Here is an 18901-nt window from a genome sequence, read left to right on the forward strand (position 1 = left end):
AGTCCTGCCCAGGTGGCTCAGAGAGCGTTTCCACCATTCTCTGCTTCCTGAATCTTCCCAGTTAGGGGCAGCTCTCCACTCAGAAGCTTAGGGCAGGGGCTCCAAACACCATGCTGTAGACGACGCATGACCAAGAAAAGGCTTCTCCTGAGCCAAAATGAGAACAGTAACTCCCAACAGAAAGACTTTTTTCTTAAGCCAAATCTGAATTGTGTGAGTATCCTGCCTCCCATTTTGTTGGTATGAAAATATCTTTCCTTTCTCGTGGCAACATGGTACCATACAGAGGGAAAATTTCAAGAGAGAGGGCATTTTTGGATGCCCCTTACTTTGCAAAATAAAATCTTAGTAACCCTGTATTGTGCCCTCCCCCATAATTTTTAAAAGAATGTTTAATTTGTGAAATACAAAATAATGAGAACAAATGCTCCAGAGAGTTTAACTTTCTCCACAGTTATTACCAATGTTATAAACCTGTGAGCCTCATAGCTGCCCAGGCAGGGGAGCTGTTAGAATTGATCTTTTGTCCGTGATGGTTTGCTTGGAAGACACAGGGTCACCTCAAACTGGTTTAAGTATAAGAATTGAATTAGTTGGAAGGAATAATTCGGAAAGACCTCACCGTGTACTGGACTCAGGAGCTGGGATGCCTAGGGGCCCAGATAGCTGTTCTATCTTTTAGGGTGTCCCATTGGAGTCATGGGGGTCTCTTGTCTCCCTTTTTCTATACAGATCTGCTTCATCCTTTCTCCGTACTCTTCTCTCTCTGTTTCACATTCCCTGTGCATGTCAGCCACAGCTTCAAATGACCTCACATTTTAAGCTCTCAGTGGATACAGACTAAAGAGCTTCTTTGTCCCAGGGCTCCATTTCCAGGAAGAGCATGTGATTGGTCCAGCCAGGTCAGGTGGCTACTGCTTGGTCCAGTCAGCTGCGACTGGGCTGGGAGTGGTGACCATACACTGCATCACTCAAACCAGGATACCTTTGAGGGTGAAAGGGAGTTACTACTAATACTTACACTGGGACAACAGGTGCAAAGCAGAACGGTCCAGGGATGCTACAATGTGTATTTACCCTGGATGTGGGACATTGGACATCAGGAACTTATCCATATGGGCAGGGAGGAATTCCGCAGAGAGGGGGGCATTGTTGGAGGGCCAGAACCCTTTCAAAGATGGCTAAGTGTCAAGTCAAATAACAAAAGGGGAACTTTGTCATGTATTCACTGTTCCTGGAGAGGGGGTTGCCTGTACAAAAAGACGACTTGGTACTCAGCTGCTTCTGGGTGGTGCATCTGTTAGCTCATTTGAGAGAGCAGAGAGGGACCTCAGAGTGGGCATAGGGGGGGCAACTCCTTTAGAGGCCACCAGCTGTCCCACTCCCTCCTCCCGTGTGCCCCCGAGTGCACACAGACCTGAGAACCTCAGTGGGTGACTTCACTCAGACCAGCCCTAGCACTTCCTCACCTCTGCTCTCCGTCCTCTCCCAACCCATCCTGTAATGTCAGCGCTTATCCCCCAAACCCCGTCCTGCCCTGCGCTGTCACAGTGACACACCTCTTAGCGCTTCCTGTCCGACTGTTACACGTATATTATCCTTGGCCCGAAAAGATACCTTAAATGCGTTATGAGCTCAAGAACCACATACAGCACATAGAGCACCTCCCGAGCCTCGCACCGTGCTGAGTACCAAGTCCCTGTTTCAAATGCTTTTTGACTTTTTTTTTTAATACGTCAAATCATAGGGTATCTGACACCAGTGTCAGCAATTTTCATTGTCTTTCCTCTGCCCTAAATGATGTCTCAGCCTCGAGCTGGCATCTGAGGGGAGAGCACGGTGTGAGAAGATTGCTAATATGCAGTGATAGTTTGCAATGAGAACGTGAATGACATAACAACGAGAGCAGGAGTTTATATTTGGAACTGAATAGCTGTGTTTAGGAAGCTTAAAAAAAAAAAAGAAGATTGAGCCCTTATATCTTTATTTTTATACATACTCCAGCCACGATGACCCTGAACAAGAAATAGAAATTTGATTTTGATTTTCTTCAAGGATTATTGCCTTTTGCAATGGAAAATGACAACTCACCAAATGCATTGCGTCTTCCGTGGGCTGCAAAGATGACCAGACACCAGAGGCTGTCATTGTAGCCATGTTGCTTCAAGTAATATTATTTCTTGGCTATTTTGCTAAACTGAATGTATTTTCTTTCTTTCTTTCTTTCTTTTTCTAAGTCAGGGATGAGGACATTTGAGCTTGATATTCTGCTGAGCGTAGTAACCAGCTGTCTACTTCACTGAAGACCATATGAATTTACATAACTCTTGGTGAGCTGGGCAGTGATTTAGGGTTGGGTTTTTTTTTTAAGTCTGGTAATACTCTTAAAGAGTGCCTAAAGCCAGATCCCAATCTTTGTAACACAAGCAGACTTTATGAAAAATAAACCTCTTCGGGGCCTTGCACGGAAACATTAACCCAAAGCGAAGAGACAAGTTAACTGTTCATGGTTGTCCTTTCTGGCCATGATAATGGGCATGTCATCTGAGCTGAGAGTTTCCTGTGGAACACTGAGACTGGCCGCCTCCATGAAGGGGGTGCAGGGGGCTATGTGCTGACCTTACTCCTGTTTTCTTCTGTGCAAATGTCCTAAGAGGTGTAGCAGGTGTGGGTGTCTAGATAATACAGAAGTGCTCCTGCCAAGAGGGGTCTCCTGGTACTTTTAGCAAGAAAAGGGAAAGGAACTGATCATCACATCCTCAAAGGGCTCCCCTAGAACATCAGGCACACCTGGGGCATCCCTGAAAGAGTTCTGTAGCTGAAGCCTTGAGGCAGGACCGGCTATATATAATTCTTAGTGTACTTTGTTCCAAAAAATTATTAAGGGTTTCAAGACAGCCACAGCAGAGCATGAAACCAAGCCCAGAACACTTTTAAATGCTGGGTCGGTTGTACACCCACAAAGCTGGTCCTACCTTGACAGTTAAGTGTTTTTGTGTTTTTAACTTCAAAATGCATCCTTAGGAAGACTTAGAGGACACTAAGGAATGCAAACCACCCCCCCTCCCAAAAAAAAAACTGGCTCCTGGGGACTGCCTGTGTCCCACCACCAACCCTTCAGCACCTTGGGCATCTTAGTAAGAGAAAACTCACCTGCTGATTAATTCAGATCAGTTTGCCCTCCAGAAGGTGCCTGGAATTGTAATGAAAGCAGGGGCGGGCTTTGGGCGGAGGAAAGCTGAGATCATGCATTCATTCAGCCTAAGCCCCCCAGTTTCACTGACTCCCTTTCTTTGACCTTCTACACGTATAATCTCCAGCCTCCACACAATAGCCCAAATGATCTTATGAAAAATGTATCTGATCCTGGCCGCCTCCCCCTTCTCCCTGCCTCAAAATACCTCAGTGGCATTCTGGTATCTTAGAGTCACATTGAAAATTCTCCCCTTGACGCCAAGGCTCCATGAGATCTGGGCTCTGCTGGTCTCCAGTCCCACCACGTCTCCAGTGCTTGCCACTTCTTTCTGCCTCGGGGACTTTGCACATGCTGTCCCTTCCACCTGGAATGCCTTTTTCTTTTCACCCCACCCGCTGGCTTGCCCCCTCCTCCCAACTTCCCTCATCCTTGAGGTCACAGTTTACTTGCTTTTCCAACTTTCCACCCACATACACCCCCTCCCCAGCCTGGGTTACACACTGTCAATGTCTTCAGTGTCTGTCCCCTGACTCGACTGTAAGCACCATGAGGGCAGGATCATGTCTCTTTTGTCTGTCGTTCTGTTCCCAGTACCTAGCATGTGCTAGCGTGTACCTAGCAGGTGCCTGGAACATAGTAGGCTCTCAATAGGTGTCTGTTGAAAGGATAAATGGACGTACCACACAGTTCGTGGTTTAAACTTAATTATACATTATCTTGTGTTATTTGTTGTCCTTCATTCATTTCACCAATTAGTTTTGAAACTCATTCACATCAGGCAACGTGACATCTGTCTGTCTCTGAATCGCCCACAGTGCTCATTATATGTTCAAGGAATGTTATTGACCAACATAGATTATGAGTGTTTTACACATTCAGTCCCTTGCCATTACAGTATAGATAACCAAGCGAGAAATTCAATTTTGTATTGTGTGTGTGTAAGTTATTATAGATACTGTCTGTTGATTGGCGAGGTAAGTAATAACCAAAACTAGACATAATCCAAGTTATGGGATTTCTGCCTCAAAAGAAAAAAATCAACTGTGATAGAAATATCTCCCTCACAATCATATTTTACTGATTTTGGAAACAGTCTTAATAGAAGAGTCTAAAGAACTGGGTGTGTTCAGTTTAGTCGGGTGCGAGTGCATCATCCGTGTTAGGTGATACAAACGTGCACAATCCCATCTGCTGTGATCATAACAACCGCTAGAATTTATCTGGCCAAAGGAATTGATTTGCCATCGTTCTTTTCCTGTAATGTGGCTTGTCCTCAATGCCTTGCTTGAAATGGCATTTGCACAGTAGATGTCCAGTGATAAAAATCTTCAAATGGAATACTCAGGGACTTTTTTCTCTCACTAACTTTCACAACTGATACTTTGACCCACTGTGTCTTTATTTTTGTATCTAGTCCTTCCGATGGACTTTTTCTCGTTGCCATGTTGTTTTTCCAGATTAGTAGACCTTGATGGCATTAAAAATATCTTCAGCATAATTAATAATAGGCTATTTTCTACTTTCTTTCAAATGCCTTTTGCAGACAAGAAGCCCCAAACTGTCTCACAGTCCTCAACCTCCCAACGTGGGTGACCCAGTGGAGCATTTATCAGAGGCGTCTGCAGATTCTTTGGAAGCCATGTCTGAGGGAGAAACTCCAAGTCCTTTCTCCAGAGGCAGCCGGACTCGAGCGAGCCTTCCGGTGGTGAGGTCGACCAACCAGACGAAAGAAAGGTCTCTGGGTAAGCTTCAAAAGGCAGTTTCTAATTTTTATTACTGCATGTGTGTATGTTTATACTTCTGAACACATACCCCTGCATCCGGATGTTAATTTGATCTTGATTTGTAAACACACAAACTACTCAGAGACTCTGTTGATTTAACATCAAGCCTTGAGGAGTTACCTGCTGAAGAAGCAGCAAGTCCAACCGGTCTTTGGGGCTGGGCACATTCAGAACTGGCTGGGGTTAGTCACTCAAACAAGAGACTAGCAGTGCCTGTCGATATTCCTGGTATAAGGAACAGCAAGGGCCGGATTACAGAATGAGCCTCATTTCTTAGGGAACCTCCTCCACAGTTTCCCAATTGTGGACGGATGGGGTGTGAGCCCCATTCCACTGTCTGGCCGTCCAGGAGAGGACATGAATGGCTCCAGGAGGAAGACGTACAAGGTGGCCAACACCCCCATGACTGGTAAGGAAAGCCAGAAACACAGGGCTGTTTTCTCTGCCACCACATGAAACGGTGGAGGGGTTTGGCAAGAGTTTGGCATAGCCTTGTCTTTCAATAAGCTTTTAGGAAAAACAGGATTCTATCCTTCTGCCTTCACTTATCGTTTGCTTTTTCATATTGGATATTCACTTTGTATCTTGCTGTGCTTTTTTTCTTCCTCCTAGCCCCTTAACAAAAGGTACAGGCCATAAAGATTTAGACCTTTTTGCAAATTGTGCTGGTGTTTCATATGCTTAACCTGCCATCTCAAGGTTCTGAGTCGGTACCTGTGTTTTTCAGCTGTTTGTGGGCAGGAAAAAGAGGGGACAGAAACAGGGTCAACCCACAGAAGGCTTCAGGGTCTGGCCTCTGCAGAAGAGAGCTGAATTCTGCCTCTTAAAACTGAGCAGATGCCTTGCTTGAAGAAGACAAGAGAGGGACGTGGGGAGGTATCCTGATTTTGTTTCCTCGGTTGCAGATGATAGCCAGAGCAGATTGGGTTCAGACATTGTCCTAGCTCTTCTGAACAAAAACAAAAAAAGCAAACAAAAAAAAACCCTGTTATTAATTTTTAACGTTCAACTTTGTATACTTCATCTTAGTTTAATAATCCAGGGTCGTCATTTTACAAATGAAAGATGAAAGCCCCAGAAAATCTGGTTTCTGTTTTTTGAGGTTGCAGAGTTAATTAAGTGGCAGAAGTGGGAAGTCCCTCCAGTTCCTATTAACTCCATTTACCAATGAAGGCACGGGACTTGCAGGGGTGTGGTGCACTCAGGGAGCATACAGGGCTGGGGCAGTGTCAAGATGACACAGGCTGGGGCTTTCCATCTGGACGACAGAGCTTAGTGTTCTCTTAACCCCACTCATGCTTGAGGCAGGAGCACAGGAGCCTGCCAAGGAGTGGGATTTCTCCTCTGTGCTTTGCAGGAAATGAATGAGGTTCAGGTCTCTGTAAAGAGAGCCTGTGCTTTGCAAAGTAGAAGGAAAGATAAGAACAAATGCCTGTGCGCTCCCCCATACCTGGGGAGCAGCAAGCCTGTGGAATAACGGACCCTCCGTCTTGCAGGCAGGAATTTGCCCCACAGCCAAGTGCACTTGGCAGTGCAGGTAGATACTGGCTGCCTTTAGGAAGCAAGTCTCTGGGTGTAGGGGCTGCAGGAGCCGATGGCAGCCTTGCCCTAGGGATTGCTGAGGGCGGCTGCTGTTTTCTTCCGGGGTGGCTGCACTTGGCGAAACACTGCTTTGCGCTGAGCGCACCTTGCTGTGAAGTTCTGGCGAGTCCCAGCACATTCGGAATGCACAGGAGGTACTTATTCTTCCAGCTCCAGGAGAACGTTTTTAGCCAGTGATTGCCACAACTCGTGGATAGAAACAAAGGAACACAGGGAGAGGAGAGGAATGAGAAGTTTGCCCCAGCGAGGGGAGCGCTGGGGCCAGAAAATGAGGCTGGCCCTGGGCCGGCGGCTTGGTGCTGCCGCTGACCGCCTCTCTGTGGCCGATTTGCGAATGTCTTCGCGGCAGCACCTGGCCTTCACAGCATAATTCAGTTGAGCCGGGATGGGAAATAAACAGGAAAGTGTGAGTCAGGGAGAGTCTAAACACAATCTCCCTGCCAGGGGCCTTGCTAGCCTTGTGTTCGGGAAAATCCCCGTGCGCCTGGCTGTGTTTAACACACAGACATGGGGTCCTGGGAAGAGCAGGCTCCCCAGAGAGCCCCGGAGTGGGAGCAGCGGGGTCCCCCAGCATCTCGGTGGCAAAGCGCAGCTGGGACCCCAGGCCTCAGAGGCTGCAGATGGAGACTGAGCTGGGACCTCCTGCACATCCACTCTTGGTGCCACCTGGAAGGCCAGCGTTTCCGTTGGGATCTGTACAATGTCATTTTATCTTTTTTAAAAATTCTATTATTTTTTTTATACAGCTAGTTCTTATTAGTTATCTATTTTATACATATTAGTGTATATATATCAATCCCAATATCCCAGTTCATCCCACCACCATCACTCCCCAGCCCCCCGCCCCGCCACTTTCCCCTCTTAGTGTTTGTTCTCTACATCTGTGTCTCTATTTCTGCCTTGAAAACCAGTTCATCTGTACCATTTTTCTAGATTCCATACATATGCGTTAATATACGATATTTGTTTTTCTCTTTCTGACTCAGTTCACTCTGTATGACAGTCTCTAGGTCCATCCACGTCTCTACAAATGACCCGATTTCGTTCCTTTTTATGGCTGAGTAATATTCCATTGTATATATGTACCATGTCTTCTTTATCCATTCGTCTGTCAGTGGGCATTTAGGTTGCTTCCATGACCTGGCTATTGTAAATAGAGCTGCAGTGAACATTGGGGTACATGTGTCCTTTTGAATTATGGTTTTCTCAGGGTATATGCCCAGTAGTGGGATTGCTGGGTCATATGGTAGTTCTATTTTTAGTTTTTTAAGGACCCTCCATACTGTTCTCCATAGTGGCTGTATCACTTTACATTCCCACCAACAGTGCAAGAGGGTTCCCTTTTCTCCACACCCTCTCCAGCATTTGCTTGTAGAATTTCTGATGATGCCCATTCTAACTGGTGTGAGGTGATACCTCATTGTAGTTTTGATTTGCATTTCTCTAATATTAGTGATGTTGAGCAGCTTTTCATGTGCCTCTTGACCATCTGTATGTCTTCTTTGGAGACATGTCTCTTTAGGTCTTCTGCCCAATTTTTGACTGGTTTGTTTGTTTTTTTAATATTGAGCTGCATGAGCTGTTTAAATATTTTGGAGATTAATCCTTTGTCTGTTGATTCATTTTCAAATATTTTCTCCCATTCTGAGGGTTGTCTTTTCATCTTGTTTATAGTTTGCTTTGCTGTGCAAAAGCTTTTAAGTTTCATTAGGTCCCATTTGTTTATTTTTGGGTTTATTTCCATTACTCTAGGAGGTGGGTCAAAAAAGATCTTGCTGTGATATATGTCAAAGAGTGTTCTTCCTATGTTTTCCTTTAAGAGTTTTATAATGTCCGGTCTTACATTGAGGTCCTTAATCCATTTTGAGTTTATTTTTGTATATGGTATTAGGGAGTGTTCTAATTTCATTCTTTTACATGTAGCTGTCCAGTTTTCCCAGCACCACTTATTGAAGAGACTGTCTTTTCACCATTGTATATCCTTGCCTCCTTTGTCACAGATTAGTTGACCATAGGTGCATGGGTTTATCTCTGGGCTTTCTATCTTGTTCCATTGATCTATGTTTCTGTTTTTGTGCCAGTACCATATTGTCTTGATTACTGTAGCTTTGTGGTATAGTCTGAAGTCAGGGAGTCTGATTCCTCCAGCTCTGTTTTTTTCCCTCAAGATTGCTTTGGCTATTCAGGGTCTTTTGTGTCTCCATACAGATTTTAAGATTTTTTGTTCTAGTTCTGTAAAAAATACAATTGGTAATTTGATAGGGATTGCACTGAATCTGTAGATTGCTTTGGGTAGTAGAGTCATTTTCACAATATTGATTCTTCCAATCCAAGAACATGGTATATCTCTCCATCTGTTTGTGTCATCTTTGATTTCTTTCATCAGTGTCTTATAATTTTCTGAGTACAGGTCTTTTACCTCCTTAGGTAGGTTTATTACTAAGTATTTTATTCTTTTTGTTTCAATGGTGAGTGGGATTGTTTCCTTAATTTCTCTTTCTGATCTTTCATTGTTAGTGTATAGGAATGCAAGAGATTTCTGTGCATTAATTTTGTATCCTGCAACTTTACCAAATTCATTGATTAGCTCTAGTAGTTTTCTGGTGGCATCTTTAGGATTATCTATGTACAGTATCATGTCATCTGCAAACAGTGACAGTTTTACATCTTCTTTTCCAATTTGTATTCCTTTTATTTCTCTTTCTTCTCTGATTGCCATGGCTAGACTCCCAAAACTATGTTGAATAATAGTGGCGAGAGTGGACATCCTTGTGTTGTTCGTGATCTTAGAGGAAATGCTTTTCGTTTTTCACCATTGAGAATGATATTTGCTGTGGGTTTGTCATATATGGCCTTTATTATATTGAGGTAGGTTCCCTCTATGCCCGCTTTCTGGAGAGTTTTTATCATAAGTGGGTGTTGAATTTTGTCAAAAGCTTTTTCTGCTTCTATTGAGATGATCATATGGTTTTTATTCTTCAGTTTGTTAGTATGGTATATCACATTGATCGATTTGCATATATTAAAGAATCCTTGCATCCCTGGGATAAATCCCACTTGATCATGGTGTATGATCCTTTTAGTGTGTTGTTGGATTCTGTTTGCTAGTATTTTGTTGAGGATTTTGGCATCTATATTCGTCAGTGATATTGGTCTGTAATTTTCTCTTTTTGTAGTATCTTTGCCTGGTTTTGGTATCAGGGTGATGGTGGCCTTGTAGAATGAGTTTGGGAGTGTTCCTTCCTCTGCAATTTTTTGGAAGAGTTTGAGAAGGATGGGTGTTAGCTCTTCTCTAAATGTTTGATAGAATTCACCTGTGAAGCCATCTGGTCCTGGACTTTTGTTTGTTGGAAGATTTTTAATCACAGTATCAATTTCATTACTTGTGATTGGTCTGTTCATATTTTCTCTTCCTCCTGGTTCAGTCTTGGAAGGTTATACCTTTCTAAGAATTTGTCCATTTCTTCCAAGTTGTCCATTTTATTGGCACAGAGTTACTTGTAGTAGTCTCTTAGGACGCTTTGTGTTTCTGTGGTGTCCATCGTAACTTGTCCTTTTTCATTTCTAATTTTATTGATTTGAGTCCTCTCTTTTTCTTGATGAGTCTGGCTAAAGGTTTATCAATTTTGTTTATCTTCTCAAAGAACCAGCTTTTAGTTTTATTGATCTTTGCTATTATTTTCTTTGTTTCTATTTCGCTTATTTCTGCTCTGATCTTTATGATTTCTTTTCTTCTACTAACTGGATTTTTGGTTTGTTTGTTTGTTATTCTTTCTCTAGTTCCTTTAGGTGTAAGGTTAGATCGTTTGTTTGAGATTTTTCTTGTTTCTTGAGGTAGGATTGTATTGCTATAAAGTCCCCCACTATTATTGTGTTACTGTCAATTTCCTCTTTTATAACTGTTAGCATTTGCCTTATGTATTGAGGTGCTCCTATGTTGGGTGCATATATATTTATAATTGTTTTATCTTCTTCTTGGATTGATCCCTTCATCATTATGTGGTGTCCTTCCTTGTCTCTTGTAACATTCTTTATTTTAAAGTCTTTTTATCTGATATGAGTATAGCTACTCCAGCTTTCTTTTAATTTCCATTTGCATGGAATATCTTTTTCCATCCCCTCACTTTCAGTCTGTATGTGTCCCTAGGTCTGAAATGGGTCTCTTGTAGACAGCATATATATGGGTCTTATTTTTGTATCCATTCAGCGAGCCTGTGTCTTTTGGTTGGAGCATTTAATCCATTTACATTTAAGGTAGTTATCAATATGTATGTTCCTATGACCATTTTCTTAATTGTTTTGGGTTTGTTATTGTAAGTCCTTTCCTTCTCTTCTGTTTCCTGCATAGAGAAGTTCCTTTAGCATTTGTTGTAGAGCTGGTTTGGTGGTGCTAAATTCTCTTAGCTTTTGCTTATCTGTAAAGCTTTTGATTTCTCCATTGAATCTGAATGAGATCCTTGCTGGGTAGAGTAATCTTGGTTGTAGGTTTTTCCCTTTCATCACTTTAAATATATCATGCCACTCCCTTCTGGCTTGTAGAGTTTCTTCTGAGAAATCAGCTGTTAACCTTATGGGAGTTCCCTTGTATGTTATTTGTCATTCTTCCCTTGTTGCTTTTAATAATTTTTCTTTGCCTTTAATTTTTGTCAGTTTGCGTACTATGTGTCTTGGCATGTTTCTCCTTGGGTTTATCCTGCCTGGGACTCTCTGCACTTCCTGGACTTGGGTGGCTATTTCCTTTCCCATGTTAGGGAAGTTTTAGACTGTAATCTCTTCAAACATTTTCTCAGGTCCCTTCTCGCCCTCTTCTCCTTCCGGGACCCCTATAATGCAAATCTTGGTGTGTTTAATGTTGTCCCAGAGGTCTCCTAGGCTGTCTTCATTTCTTTTCATTCTTCTTTCTTTATTCTGTTCTGCGGCAATGAATTCCACCATTCTGTCTTCCAGGTCACTTATCCATTCTTCTCCCTCAGTTATTCTGCTATTGATTCCTTCTAGTGTATTTTTCATTTCAGTTATTGTATTGTTCATCTCTGTTTGTTTGTTCTTCAATTCTTCTAGGTCTTTGTTAAACATTTCTTGTGTCTTCTCGATCTTTGCCTCCATCCTTTTGCCAAGGTCCTGGATCATCGTCACTATCATTATTCTGTATTCTTTTTCTGGAAGGTTGCCGATCTCCACTTCATTTAGTTGTTTTTGTGGGGTTTTATCTTGTTCCTTCATCTGGTACATAGTCCTCTGCCTTTTCATTTTGTCTAGCTTTCTGTGAATGTGGTTTTCATTCCACAGGCTGCAGAATTGTAGTTCTTCTTGCTTCTGCTGTCTGCCCTCTCTTCTTTTATCTTAATCCACAGAATTTTAGGATCTCCCCCCCAAGTCCTGTTGGTTTTGTGTTTATTTAAAATGGTCCTAGTTGGTTCATCATGGGTTATTGCATTAATTTTGATTTTTAAAAATGTCTCATTAAAATATTATTTTATTTTGATTATTGAGTTTGGTGGGGAGGAGCCTTAAATTTTGCACCCAAGGAGAGTGCCTCACTCTCCTCACCCCAGTAGCTGCCTGTGTGTCACCCCAGGGACTTCACATCTCATGGGGTGACCTCCAGCCACAGAGCCCAGAAGGGGCAGAGTTGGGAAAGCTCAGCTCCCAGGCTTCACTTATGCACATACGCATTGTGTCACTGGAGCCGTCCCCCAGCTCTGGGAGCCACATCTGGACCAATCCACCAACCACTCCTGCTCCCTGGAGGGGATGTAACCTTGCTGTCACTCTAGGCAGCCTGTGCCTGGAGATAAACCTGCCAGCTTAATCATTTTTCCACTTGGATAATCCCTCCTTTCTACTACTTTGGCATAGTAGGAAGGGAGAAGCAGGGGGAGGCTGGGCTTGGTGCATTGCACAGAGGCTGTTAGAAGCCGTACAAGAGAGAGAAGGTTTAGCCCTAAGCTGCTGTTTAAGACAGAGAAGTTAGACATTGCTGGTGTCTGTATATATTCTTTCTCCGATGCTGTCCTGCATGCAAGGTGTGAGCTTCTCATTCTGGCACTTCAGGCAGGACCAAATGACAGCAAAACCCAGAAATCTTTCTGATGCTGAGGGCCAACTAGTCACTCTTGGAGATTTACAAAGCAGAAAGGTAAAGAAAGAATTTGATCAGTGGCTCTGATTTAGAACATGACCGGGTTCCAAAAACCTATCACCTCTAAATCTTCACTTGTACAGAGTGGTGGGGTCCCCAAGCCCTCCACCCATCCAGAGACCAAATGAAATTCTTCTCAGTGGAATTTATGCCATTTCTGCTTCCCTCTCTCTTCAGTGAAAAGAGAGACCATTAGGAGAAAGGAAGTTTACAAAAGAAAGTAAAAACAGTTTTGCAGTAGATTTGGGTTTTAGAAATAATTTCCGTGAAAAATTGTCCCGCTGATATTAGGTCTGGGTCTTAATGATGGAGTCGTTTCCTTTTAATCATTGCTGTCTTATAAATGTCTGTCTGGAATGCAACCACGGGCAGGGGCTGCCGTCTGGCTTCTTTGTGGTCGGCCTCGGGGGAAAGGATAGCCACAAGATGTTCCCACCCTTCTGTGTACCCTCAGGAATTTGAAAATAAAACTCATGTGAAAACAAGAACAGCAACTTCCTTCTCCCTGCAGCCAGATGCCTTGGTTGACCGTATCCTGAATGGTTGGCCTTGGAAAAGACACCTCCCTTACCAGCCCATCAGCCAGAGGTGCTGCCATTTCTGTAACAAATTACCTGTTAAACACTCAGACTCAACAAGCAAGAATGATTTTAAAAGGCTCGGGAGTATTTTAAACTAATTGAAGGAGAACTTGCCCAACGCGTGTCACTTCTTCGTGGCTGTTCTTTTATTTAAAGGTGGTAACAGTGATGGTGACCATTTGCTGGTGGGGGTATTTAAGGAACAGAAGGTTCTCTGTTGTCAGAATCGCCCCTCCTGTGCAGAAGAGTGGGTAGGAGGTTAGAGAAAAAGATGGCGGAAACGTCCATCTGTAAAGCGGAAAACCAAGAAGGTTTATGGGCAAAGACTGTGAGCCTCGTGTTAGATTGCGCATGAAGAGCTATCCCTAGGCTAGTTAAAAAAAGATATGAATTTCAGACAAATGGAAAGGTGTGTATTGCTCTATAGAGTAAGTGAAGCACTTATGGAATTTGCTTTCCTAAGTGCCAGTAGTGATTGACATGTAATATTATAAAAACTAAAATTTACGGAAGAGCGTTTGATTGCAGGTCAGTAGCTTTGGGGCACATTCCTGACCTTTTTAAGGTGCAATCAAAGAAAAGGTCAGAGGATCGTCTCTAGCTTGGGAACTCAGTGGGCAGGGTGGGAGGACTTGGTGACCGGCTGGCGTGGTCCACTCCAATCTCCTTCTGGTGTGCCTCCCTTTACTTTGGAGGCTGGAAGGCAGACCCATTCTGGAATAGAAGATGCGCTGGGTTCTGGAAGTAGGGACCAAGGCATTTGTGGAGGCTTTGGGTTTTCTTTAGTATCATTTGCTGAGAGGTCTCTAGGCAGTCACTCGCTTGATAGGGTTGAAAGTCAGGGTGCCAGGCATCCATTCTTCTCCTTCCGAGGGCGCAGGTGTGGTCTGGCTTTTCAGCAGGACCAGCAGTTTCCTGACTTCCAAAGTGGAGTGACAGTGGTCCAGGGCTGTGACTCTGGACCGGAAGCTTCCTCCTCATCAAACGGGTTCTGCAACGTCCCAGTTCTCCAGTGAACTTTCAGTTCAGTGATTCCACAAGCCATTTAATAAATCTGTTTGGGTTTTTTGTTTGTTTGTTTGTTTTGCTTAAAGCTGGAGTAGGTTCAGTTGTCTGCAGCTGAACCCTGACAGATACATGGGGTCTCATTTGCTCTTTTTGTAGAAGTTGTAGTGCCTGCCTCTTCTTCACGTTCTAGAAAATATGGCAAGTAGCGGTAGATACAGACTGATGACTTTTAGAGACTTGGCAGTGAACTGGAGAATGAACTGGAGGTGTGGTTTCCCACCTGTGTTCCTCAGAGCTCGTGTTCCTCAGAGCTCTGGAGTTTTGTGGAGTTTTCTCTACTATAAATGTTGTACTTTCATATAAGATTTCATTTGACAAATGAGCTATGCTGAACTGCTAACACCCACACAGTAAAAAACATTAAGTAGACCAAGGGGCGTTGGAGAATAAGGAAAGAGAGAAGTTATGAAGAAATTTCCTTTCAATAACAGGAGTCCTCGAGTACTTCTATTTGGCTATATCGGGTGAGTCAAAAAGATTGTCTCTTAGGTTTTTTGCACTTGATATCATGAATGTGCTGAAAGGTAATTTTTTTAAAAAGTGAATCAATCTTTAAGCTAAGGGAGAAAAAATGGATTTGGGACTGGGAATTAACCACTGAAAGGAATATTTCAAGAAATCCTCTGGTATAGCAAAACATGTTTTTGTGATACAAGTAATCACCCCCCAATTTTCCTTTATAAGCTTGGACTTTCATATATGAGGTTTTCTGAAAGAAGGGAGTACTTATCCAAGTTTACCCACTTGGCTCTTAAATTCACCCATAAGAAAGAATGTTCTTGCAAAAGATTGTGTAGACTCATGATTTGTTTGTACTTACTTTAAAAAATAAAGTTAGTCAGATGTCTTTCGAAATCCCTTGCTATTAACATTCCTGGGTTGAAACTTTAGGACAGATTTCTCAGACTTTGAGGAAATGATTTAGTTAATGCGGTACCTACAGAGTTCCGTGCCCTTTACCGACATCTCGAGGATTCCTTTGCAGACAGGGTGCAGGTAGGGAAAGCATCAATGAAGGTGAATAGAAGGTTTGGTGGAATCTAAGGGTCGGAGCCCTCCCCAAGCCACCATTAATTTACCGTCTGTTGGCTGAGTACCAATGAAAAGACTTGCGGAAGACTTGAGGTGTACTGTTTCTGTTCCCTCCTTTACAGCTGGGGTGTTGCTAAACCTGGACCACGGTCACCTTTTTGTAAACTTAACAGCAAACATTTCTAAACTGCAGGTGGAGCTATAGGGCTAAATAGCTGGAAAGGTGACTTCAGTTTCCTAAGCTATTTCAGAAAATCAGTCTGCCTATAAGCCAGTGTGAAATATTTCTCTCTCTCTGTCACAGCCATGAAACCCCATTCAAACCCAGAGATCTAGATAATGTTTATGCTTTTTTTTCTGATGTTAAAATACCCTTATTCAAAAAAGAACTCTTCATCAAGTTTCATAAGACAACAGAAGAAAGCAAGGCAAGTTTTATCTGTATAAGGTATAAATTACTTCTCTACATCCAAAATAGATTTGATTTGGCTTAAAACAGTAATAGTATATAAGAACCATTAAAACAAGAATTAATACAAGTAGCAGTTGGGCATAATATGTGTGCCAGGAAAATTAGGATAAGAATAATTGCTGTAATTACAACTGAGACAAAAAAAGAAGATAAAAGGAGAAACGTAATGAGCTCCATGAATTTCATGATTTAAGAAGAGGTTTATAGCAGCCCATTTAGAACATTATAATCCAAGAACCCCTGTATCTTAATGTTGTTGACATCATATTATGTAATAGACAGTTATATTTAACAGTTGTTTTATGGAAAGTTTCTTTGTCTAAAACTTCAAAATCCAAGGACATAGTATGAAACCATCCTATTAGAGGTTATGTCTTTTGGACTCTGTAGGTTTCTAGTGATCTAATCTGATACAGGGAATGAGTTCATACTGTCTTGATAATTCACCTGGCCCCCCAGGTGGTTGGCCCTTGGCTATTAATCATTTCATCAGGGTGGGTAACTTCAGATAGAGAGAAAAATTTGAGAAGCATGTCATGGCTGAAGGCTTGAAAGGAAAAAGAGAGTTGAAGAAGAAATCTCTCCCCGAATGCCAAATTCCTAATAATACCAACTGTTACTCTATACTCTCTCCAGGGATGAACTTGACAGTATCTGGATTGAGATGATGTACACTGATATACTCTGCTACAGTTTGGTTGGAACAAGAGATGAGACATTGAACTACTTTTGGGGAAAAAAATTTCATTTACCGGTTGCTGTTGTTTTCCTTTGCCTCAAAAACTCTACCTAAAATCTGTTGACTATGCCTTGCTATTTTTTCTGGTAAGTGCAAAATTCATTGCACCCTTAAGAGTTTCTTTCCAAGTTAGTTTGTTTTGTCAAAGCTGACTTTAAAACATAATCCTTTACATGCATCTAATTCTATAAGAGTTCGCACACATTTTTTGCACCTGCTTTTAAAGACGATTCTATGAACTGCTAAAAATAATATTAAGATGCAAGCCAGCTTTATGTCATATACCCAAGTAAAATTCCATCCTTGGTGCCCTCATCCTAAACGTGGCCTCCAGAGAGCCGCCTGCTGACATCTGGAAACTGAGATTTGTGGCAGCTTCTCCTATTTCAGGCAGAGTGTAAGAACAGAGGGAAATTCACATCTGTGTTGTTAGAGGGTAGATGTATATCTTCTTAGGCAAAGGAATTGGTGATTTTCCATCGAATTTCTCAAGTAAGCTCTGTGACAGGGGATTGCAGCTAAGTGGCTTCGGGTCTGGAGATGAGGTCCTGTCTGCACCTCACCTAGCTGCATGAGGTCCAGTCTCCATTCCAGAAGCTGCTTTTGAGCACGACAGTAGGTGAGTGCCACGGCGCCACCACGATGGTCTTTAGTTTCTTACCAGTTTGAGCCACTCTCTGAGGGACTGTTATTGGCCAAACTGTATCTTCCCCTATTCCCCCACCTCCAAGTTCGTATGTTGAAGTCCTAACCCCTAGTACCTCAGAATGTGACTGTCTTAGGAGAAAGGCCTTTAAAAAGGTAATTAAGTTAGAATGAGGTCACAAGGGTGGGCCCTCATCCGATAGGGCTGGTGTCCTTATAAGAAGAGAAGGTTAGGACACAGACAGGTGCAGAGGGAAGGCCGTGTGAGGACACGGGGGGGAAGACTGCCATCTATGAGCCAAGGAGAGAAGCCTCCGAAGAAACCAATCCTGCTGACACCTTGGTCTCAGACTTCTAGCCTTCAGAACAGTGAGAGAATAGATTTCTGTCGTGAAACCCCCCAGTCTGTGGAATTTTGTTATGGCGGCCCCCGCACACTAACACAGAGATTCAGGACACTCTTTTCCTCCTACTTCCTTTCTCATATGAGGAGACAGTCAGGTTTATGGCAGTTGTCACAAACTTAAAGTATTTCTTTCTTCAAGACAGTAAAATTAGATTCGTCCAGTTTTCTGTTTATTTTGAGTTGAGTTTTATTCTATCCTCTTCCACCTTTGCTCAGTGCATCAACTTGGTTTCTTAGCATTGCAAGGGACAATTTTAAACTCCTGGGACAGATTCACCTTCCATGACTACTTTTCTGTCTGACATCTCCCCAGCCCCATCCTCAGATTTAGCAAATGAAAGTTGCTTCACATCTAAGTGACTTAACTGGATTCCATCAAGAAAAGCTCCGAATGTCATCATGCCGAGTTTGAGGTCTCAGAAGTTTGGTGATGTCATTAAAAATGATATTCCCACCAACTTTCCACTTTCAGAATTTTTCTAAGGTGTTAATTGGCTTTCAGGCGTCTCTGGCTAAATGTCTCCCAGTAATATTAAAGCTAAACATGATAAAAATAAATCCTTCATTTTTTTTCCTCCCCAAGTTTTGCCTATTTCTCAATTTTTTTTCCTCCGTTCATGTATTTATGCATTTATTAAGAATCTGTTCAGTTCCTGGCACTGTTAAAGGTGTCATGGTGAGTTATTTAAAAAATATATGAAATCTGGTTCTTGTATTCAAGGAATTTTCAGTAAACTAAAGACACATGGTAACCATGTAAGGTCTTTAAAATATACATAAATCAAAGAGTACACAGATGAAGCTGTGCATACACCCAGCCATACTTGCCTCCTGGCTGTGCCACATCAGGGATAGACCTGTGCTGGTCTCTCTGTCTGGACTCAGCCCCCATTCACAGGCCCCCATGTCTGCACGGCCCCTCCTCACTTCATTCAGAGCTGAGCTCAAATGGCCTCATCCGAGAGCCCTCCCCTGAGTAAGATGGCACCCACCCTGCCAATCCTTTTTGCATCCTTTCTCATGACACATCATTTGGGACAGTGGTTCTCAAATTTTAGCCGAGATATTATTAAAACACAGACGTCTGGCTCTGCTTATTGCATGTATGGTTCAGTGGATCTGGGGTGAGACCCAAGAAGTTGCAGCTCTAGCTAGTTCCTAGGTGATGCTGGCGCTTCTGGTCAGGGCATCACTGATTCAGGGTAATATTGTGCCCCTAGGAAAGATTTTAACG

General features: G+C 42.7%; 1 protein-coding gene across 30 annotated transcripts in view; it reads left to right on the forward strand.

Annotated features, from left to right (window-relative positions):
* The window catches only part of KIAA1217, a 496866-nt gene that overhangs the window by 319947 nt on the left and 158018 nt on the right, over nt 1-18901 (forward strand). For 29 of the 30 annotated variants that reach the window (XM_082449577.1, XM_082449592.1, XM_082449585.1 and 26 more), the window contains one exon: nt 4740-4938. In XM_082449577.1, coding sequence (XP_082305703.1) covers nt 4740-4938 — 199 coding nt within the window. Of the gene's footprint in view, nt 1-4739; nt 4939-4994; nt 5390-18901 lie in introns of those variants that run through there. The other variant, XM_082449581.1, reaches the window with a different exon arrangement.

The sequence above is a fragment of the Balaenoptera physalus genome (genome assembly GCF_965194825.1).
Source record: "Balaenoptera physalus genome assembly, chromosome: 2".
NCBI classification, from domain to species: domain Eukaryota; kingdom Metazoa; phylum Chordata; class Mammalia; order Artiodactyla; family Balaenopteridae; genus Balaenoptera; species Balaenoptera physalus.